Source organism: Erigeron canadensis, chromosome 7 (assembly GCF_010389155.1).
Source record: "Erigeron canadensis isolate Cc75 chromosome 7, C_canadensis_v1, whole genome shotgun sequence".
NCBI lineage: Eukaryota > Viridiplantae > Streptophyta > Magnoliopsida > Asterales > Asteraceae > Erigeron > Erigeron canadensis.
The window spans coordinates 29684535-29693232 of NC_057767.1; the positions used below are offsets into that span (position 1 = coordinate 29684535).

General features: G+C 31.9%; 1 protein-coding gene across 1 annotated transcript; it reads right to left on the bottom strand.

Annotated features, from left to right (window-relative positions):
• Positions 1-6740: 6740 nt before the first annotated feature.
• Positions 6741-8380, bottom strand: LOC122609251. Its single transcript, XM_043782309.1, has 2 exons — positions 7148-8380; positions 6741-6941 (listed from the first exon to the last, which is right to left on the bottom strand). The coding sequence occupies exons 1-2, from the start codon at positions 8378-8380 to the stop codon at positions 6741-6743; spliced, it is 1434 nt and encodes a 477-aa protein (XP_043638244.1).
• Positions 8381-8698: the final 318 nt, after the last annotated feature.

An 8698-nucleotide genomic window follows, 5' to 3' on the forward strand; every position in this document is an offset into this window, starting at 1 on the left:
ATTGGTATTTAGTTTTAATTTTGAACGGTTCAACGACATTGATCAGTATTACATAAGGATTAGTTTTCATGTTGGAGGTCTCGAGTTCGAGACATGTGAAGGACATTTCAAGGTATTTTACAAATAAAATCCTCCAGTTAAGCAGGTTCGAGTCATGTAGAGGGGGCAGAGTGTTATCCCAATTAAATGTCATGCCTTCGGACGGTTTAGTTGGGAGTTTCTCCTGCTACTAGGTATTGAGGGTAAGGGCGTCTCTCTAGCGCAGACCCAATTAAGACAACGTAAGCTAGAACTCCTGTTACGACCAAATAATCCACACCTTTCAAAAAAAAAAAACAATAATAATTAATTTTTATTCAGTACCATACTAATTAGTAATACACATGGAAACTCTTTAACATTGCTATGCAATTCACAATATTATTAATGTTTTAGCACTAGCCATTAAGACACTATATTGACTATTTACTTGGAAAAAAATGATATTGATATATGTAAATATAGAGATTTAATGTCTCTCAAGATTCTATTTCTTTAAAAACACTTACCTAATTTATCTTTATGTAAATTTGACAAATTATCATCATTCACAAAATATATAAATTATTATATGATATGGTGTTGATATGCATCAAGTTTTAACCATACATCACTAAATATGATATGTCAAAGCTTATAAATTATTTACTTACCGTTGCAACACACGTGGTTGTTATCTAATTTACAAATACATCAGTTTTGGTGTTGAATAATATTACTTCACCCGTCTCATTAGAAGTGTCTTAATTTAAATATTTAAAGTCTAAATCTTTATACATTATCATCCAAAAAGCGTGTTCTGCAGTAATGTGTGGGTAAAATATCTCTCTAAATAACTAAAAGATGATAGCTAAGTGCCTATGTGACGATTCTTTTGTGTTGACAACTAAGCTTTTTTCCTATATGTAATATTGTAGTTAAAAGTCTATCTTTGTAATAGCCTTATTTTTAATCTTTAATTTCGAATTTAATTTAATATCTTTATGTATTAAATATTATATAAATTTATTCAACGATAATTCTTTCTATAAAGTATTAGTTAGATTTGATTTATCTTTAATTCTATCTTATCTTCTCATATTCAATTAAATCTTTTTTAATGTTTTAATTATTTATGTATTATATGACTTTTATGATAAATAAATGGAGTATATCTTATTACCTACAATCCAATACTTATAAATATAAATAGATATTCTCTATTATTATTATTCATACTAGAAAATCTCTATAAATAATCTTATCATATTTATGTATTTATGATATATAATTGTATTTTTTTCTCACTAAACGGAAGTTCGATCTACAAAGAAATAATTAAAAGTCACATCTAAAATTTTTTTCACAACATAAATTTTGTAAAAAAACCGTAATTGCATTCATTTTTTCTAAGCTATAGTTGTACAAAACATAAATAGGTCACCTTAACTAATAATATTATCAAAATAAATTGTATCCATGTTTTTTTTTTCTATGTGACATTTTTAGTTTTTTCCCACATTGAATTTTCAATGAGGTCTTATTTTTCCATTTAAATTGCTATATTTATGTTGTCTGATCTTAATCATTAATTTTAAACCTAATCATCAATCATAAAATTAACCATAGATATTTATTTTTCTATTTTGTATACATTATATTACGTTTTTTTTATTATTTCAATGATAATTATTTTTTTTATCAAATAATATTGTTTGTTATATTATGTTTATTTTTGAATATTATATTTAATAATTATATATCATAAGAAAGATTTTTATGATTTATAAATATTTATGTTTTGTAGTCATGCTTTTACATATTTGACGTATATCATATATTTATAAATTATAATTTTATTTTTTGTATCACAGTTTTTTACTTGATCATAAATAATGACGTATATCATATATTTATAGATTATAATTTTATAGTTTGTATCACAGTTTTTTATTTGATCATAAATTGTGAATAATAATGTAACTATCAGTTATTGTATTTTTAATTTTTGTTTTATTTCGCATAATGTGCGGGTTTAATCTAGTTAGTGTATATATGGGAACCATTTTTTAAAATTTTGATGTGATCACATCATCTGATTTGGGACCGCTTATTTTGGGTCATATTATTAAACTTGTATCATACTCTTATGTTATTTTATACACATATATTATTAATCGTAAAAAAAGTTATTTCAAAATTTATGGGGGTTACATCATCATATACTACGTGACAAAACGACATTAGTACACCCTCGAATGTGGGAGAAAATATAAATTTTTTTATTTGAAGTGTGAAAAGTCAACATCAAATTAAAATCCAACTTTTTTTAGTACGAATGAATGTGTGGAAACAGATTTTTTTTTTTTACATTTAAACTGAGAAAAGTCAACACCAAATAAGTCCAACTTTTTCAAGTATGAATAAGTTTAACGGTTGTTTAGAAGACAACCTTTATCGGTGATCATTTAGATATAAAGAGTGGCATAATGGGGGTATTTTCATGAAAGCTTGGCATTGAGTTTTTTTTATGAAAGTTTGACTTGCGGATACTTAAATTATAAAGTTAAGTAAGTTAGGGATCCATACTTCTGGAATGGAATAGTGATCAAGTGTCCAAGTTGTAAGTATAACTCCGTATTAGCAACTGAAACGTCGTATACGGAATACTTGACATTTTCTATTTGGTCGTTATAAAAAAATATTGTAAATGTAAAATTTTAATGATTTTCCTCCGGAACCCGACTCTCGTCGATCAAAGGTTGAGCCACAGCCAGAGCCACGTACAGGTGATATCACATTTTCATCACCCCATCTGAAGATTTCATTTACAATTTTTTCTATATATAATATTAATTATCTTAATACGAGTAGGATTTTGTTTTTCATATTTTACATCTTATAACCTTTTATAAAAGGGTTTAGTGCTACGGAATGCAATAAACTATGATCGAAAAGTTATAGTGTGCACGAACTAACGATTTTTTTTATTTTATGGTAGGAAAATGGTTAAACATGTTATAGTGGACAAAAATATTTTTTGGCTTATGTGGCACCATATATAATTATAATTATATATATACATATACCACTACTACAAAACATGGTTTTTTACACAGTTAAAACATGTCTTTTTACACAGTTTTGCTTCTGTGTAAAAGAGTAGTGTAACTGATTCTTACCCCTTTTTACACAGTTTTCCAACTGTGTCAGTAAGTCTAGCTTTTTTCCACAGTTACGTAACTGTGTATAATTGTATAGTACTTTACACTGTTACTATATCACAACTGTGTACAAATGTGTAATTCTCTACACATACAAAACCAATAAATCAACCACACTTTTATTAAATAACAAAATGATCTTTCTGCACTACAACAAAACACTAACAATCTTTCTGCACTATAACAAAATACTCACAAAACTAACATAATCACACACATTCATTCAAACATCATACATGTATTAAAATGCCCCATGAGTTTTACAAAATCACCATCAAGGTGCAAAATCACCGTCAAGGTGAAACATATTCAAAGACATTAAAGTTAACATTGATATACATATAACATAGACGTTTGATGAGGAAAAGTACCAAACTAAGGATATCCTAGATCTAAGGCTAGCTTACAAAGACATATCATGTTTTCAAGTAGCTTATACTTAGCCGATTCACAATTGATATAGCAATCCCGTCCAATTCTGCAACACTGAAGCTTTGTTTTTTCCATGGTATCTACAAATGAAAGTCAAGAAATGAAATTAAATAATTCAAAAAATATTAAATTCAAAACATGTATGTAATAAACAACAAACCTGCTTAGGAAATGTATATTGATGTTCCATCACAAACTGGAACAACCACTTGCAGACATAATAACCACACTCCCAATCACTTGTTTGTTGATTGCACTAAATTTTAAAAAAATGGTAAAATTGGACAGCAAAAAACACTAAAACATAAAATTGCAATATGAAAAAATGAACTAAATATACCTCCATGATGATCCATGTGACGGGTCCAACACAAGTATTGTACTTTAGAATAGCCCTGTACGGAAAAACAATATGTTAGTTTTATTTCCATTTATTTCGATTATAACCCTACAAAGAAGCTGTGTGTACTACTATATTCTTGCTTCTAATTGTTCCCAAATCGCCTTGTTTGCTATCTTAATAAGAGATTTAACCAGTGACATCTAGGGATATCAATAAATTTTGAGCAGTTTAAAAACACATGTTGTAACATTTCCATGATTTCGGACCTGTCATGTTTTTTGACTTTAGTCGGGCCAACCCCAGCCCAACCTAAGATCCAAATTTTGTACATTTTAGGGACTACCAAACAAGTTAATTAGAGGTTGTATCGAGTTCGGGCTAGTTTAAAGGGTTCACAAGCCAGCAGCCTAACCTAAGAGCAAAAATATGTACATTATTTTGAGGACTACCAAACCGGTTAATTACAAGTTGTATCGGGTTTGGGCTGGTTCAACAGATTCACGAGAAGGCCCATATTTAATCATCATATATTACCAGCACATAAAGCAAATGGAGAGAGCATATCACTTTTCTTTTGTTGTACTTAATGTACAAACAACTTACATGGAATTTATACTCATTCATTAAAAAAAAAGTAAGGTGCACGACTACTACTCAAAGATGATTTTCTAACCTAATTACTTCACATACTTATAAAAAACAGCTCAAAAGTATGCATATATAGCCATGCCATGTAACATATCTAGCAGCAAAGGTAAACTAGATAGTTTTCATGTTAAGGCGTTATAGTGCATACAAAAATGCAATATATTACTTACTTGTCGAGTACTGCTTTGATGTGATATGATCCAGGCTTCTTTTTTGACAGCTCATGAGTTGAATCCAAAACATAGACAGAGCGACATTTAGGCAAAACCACTAAAAGCACCCAATGATTCCTATTATTTATAATGATTTAGTACATAATTAATCTTGGTAAAACTAGAAGTATAAACTTAAAACCCTACAGAGTTAATGGAGTATAATATGGCACTTACCCATCCACATACGGTGCTATAAAGAATTCCTTGTTTTTATTGAGTGTAAACACTCCATAGATTAGATCGGTGACATGTGATGGAGAAGTTCGAATCTGAAGATCACCAATTGTATCCGGGTGTAGGAAAGCACATTGGTTGCTCCTTGCCTTCTGGGATAATACCGAATGCAGTCCACTGAAGAAATAAAAGTTAATAAAATTGATTATTTTATAGGATACAATATATATATATATATATATATATCTTATAAATCACCTCATAAAAGCAGCTATGATGCCTGACTCGAGCAAACCATTCCCACATAGGTCATAAAGATCTTCATAGGATATTGCAATCAGCATTTTCTCGGGTCCAAAGACCCCTTTATGAGCTTCAAAAGTAACCCCATTTCGATGCCACTCATCATTCGAATTCAAACGGGTGTAAAATCTTTGTAGTTCTAATGGTCGAGCACGCACTTTAGTAGGCATATTGATCTTTAAGGCCATTGAGTGCTTCACTTTAGACTTCGGAGGCAACTTTTGCCTCTTTGAATCTACCTCAAGATCTTCCTTTGCAACCTACATTGAGAAGGAGAACTGGTTTGACTAATGATATGTTACACGTTAGTTTAGAAAATAAAAATGAGTAGTTACATGTCAACTTTAACGCCTCTTCTATTTTCGACCCACCTACACTTAAATAAAGGTATAGTGAAGAACCTATAATCAAGCTCCCAAATTTCTTGAATGACGCCATCATACGAGTCTTTTGCTATTCTCAACCTGTCATCATTATTCGCCGTAGAGAACTCTGTCGTCATAGCAATTAGTGTGACTCCACTATTTTGCAATGTACTTTTCTCATCTTGACTTTTAGTATAATATGTATATCCATTGATGTCATACCCTTGGTATGTTGACACTCTATGTCGAGGTCCATAAGCCAAATGTTCCACCACTGGATCAACCATTTCTCCTTCGCATTTCTTTTTCACTCTTTCTTTTAGCCATTCTGCAAATGTTTCATTATGTTCACTCAAAATCACTCTTTAACTGGTTCATTTCTCGCAACAATGCCATGTGCTCATGTACATAAGGAGCAACTGTTGTCATGTTCTCTAGGACGTATAAATGTGCCTTTTGTAGTTCCATGTAATCTGGATCAATGCATTTCAGTCCAATTGTCCCAAAACCTGAAAGTCTGCCCTCATGTCGTGATCGTGGAATGCCAATACTTTTAACACCGGCGAGATAATCATTGCAAAAATCAATCACTTCTTTAGAAACATATCCTTCAACGATACTGCTCTCGGGTCGATATCGATTTCTTACATACCCTTTTAAGAAACCCATATATCTCTCAAATGGATACATGTACCGTAGGAAAACGGGACCACATGCCTTTATTTCTCCAACTATATGAGATATAAGGTGTACCATCACATCGAAAAAGGAAGGCGGAAAATACATCTCAAGCTCACAAAGAGTGACCACAATCTCCTTTTGCCATAAATCTAACTGTTCGGCATCTATCACTTTTGAATGAATCATATTAAAAAACCAACATAACTTGGTGATTGTTTTTCGGATATGGTTTGGCATTATTCCACGAATTGCAATTGGAATCATATGTGTCATCAAAACATGACATTCATGAGACTTCATACCAATTAATTTCAAGTCTTTCATGGATACCAACTTTTTAATGTTTGCAGATCGAATACCCGGACGGAACTTTAACACCATGCAAGCATTTACAAAAACTTTGTCTCTCGGCTTTCGACAAGTTATAACAAGCTGCTGGCAACCATGTGCGCTTTCCATTATTGACCGGAGGGAGCTCTGGTCGTACTCCCAAGTCGACCATGTCCTTTCTAACATTGATCCCATCCTTTGTTTTTCCCTTGATATTTAACAATAAACCTATCATACTGTCACAAACATTTTTCTCAATGTGCATCACATCAAGACAGTGTCGAACTTGCAGATGCTCCCAATATGGTAATTCCCAAAAAATAGATTTCTTTTTCCAAATACCATCAGGCAAACCCTTATGACTTTTTCCAAAGATAGTGTTTATATCTTCAACCTGGGAATATATTGTTTTACCATCCAAAGCCCATAAAACATTTTTGCATCTAGCTTGCGGTACGGATGGTATTTTGTAAGAAACCTTCGATGATTCACGAACACATGTTTTCCACAATGTTTCAACCTTAAAGAATCTGTGTAATCTCCACACACAGGACAAGCTTTTTTCCCCTTGGTACTGTAGCCTGACAAATTACCATATGCCGGAAAATCATTTATTGTGCAAAACAGTAAAGCTCTAAGTTGGAAACTTTCTCGCTTGTACGCATCAAAAACTTCGACACCTATACTCCATAATGTTTTCAAGTCATCTATTAATGGAGCCAAATACACGTCAATGTCATTTCCAGGCTGTTTAGGACCTTGAATGAGCAATGACATCATGATGTATTTACGTTTCATACATAACCATGGTGGAAGATTGTAAATGCATAAAAGGACTGGCCAAGTGCTGTGTCGATTGCTCATGTCTCCAAATGGATTAATTCCATCTGAACTAAGACCAAACCGAATATTTCTAATTTCTTCACCAAATTCTTCAAAACTGGAATCTATATTCCTCCACTGAGACGAATCAGCCACATATCTAATCTTTCCATCTATTTTACGCTCTTCGGCATGCCAACGCAACAACTTTGCATTTTTAGAGTTTGCAAATAATCGTTTCAATCTCGGTATGATAGGTAAATACCATAATGTTTTTGTCGGGGGCCCATCATTCGACACGATACCGTCAACCCCTGTTCGATTATTTTTTTTGTATCGTGACATACCACATGTAACACATTGATCTAAATCTTTATAATCATTTCGATATAACATACAATCCTTCGGGCACGCATCTATTCTTTCAATTTTCATTCCCATTGGACACATGAGTTTTTTTGCTTTGTATGTTGAAACCGGTAGCCTATTACCTTTTGGGAGTATGTCATGCAATATCCTTAGTAACTCTGTGAAACTTTTATCACTCCAACCATGACTTGCTTTCACGTTAAACAATTTCAAGACACCTGAAAGTTTGGTATATTTTGTACATCCAGGATACAATTCTTTTTCAGATTCAGAAAATAACTGTTGAAATTTTTCATAATCCTTATCAACAACCTCATCCTCCACATCATGTAACATGCCTTTTAAATTATCACCAATATCATTGTCAGAAACATTGTTATCATTTTCATTAGAATCGTGACTAACCACGTTATGATCATCCAAACACTCTCCATGATATATCCAACGTGTATACATTTCAGTGAATCCTTCACAAATTAAATGGTCTTTAAGTACATTTTTATCACTAACATCTTTTACATTTTTTACAAGGACATCTAATATGATTGTCTCCACTTTCCATCATATATATTTCTCTACTGCTTCAATAAACTGATTCAAGCATGTCAAATAATCCTTTGTAGCACGAGGTATTTCGTACATCCAATAACTCCGTTCCATCTGTAACATTGAAAATTAATTTTTAACTAAATACATGATGGTTACCAATCTAGGACAAGTTGGGTGGCCATCCTAACCCGCTTTTTGAATACTTTGTCTCAGATGTGAATGTAT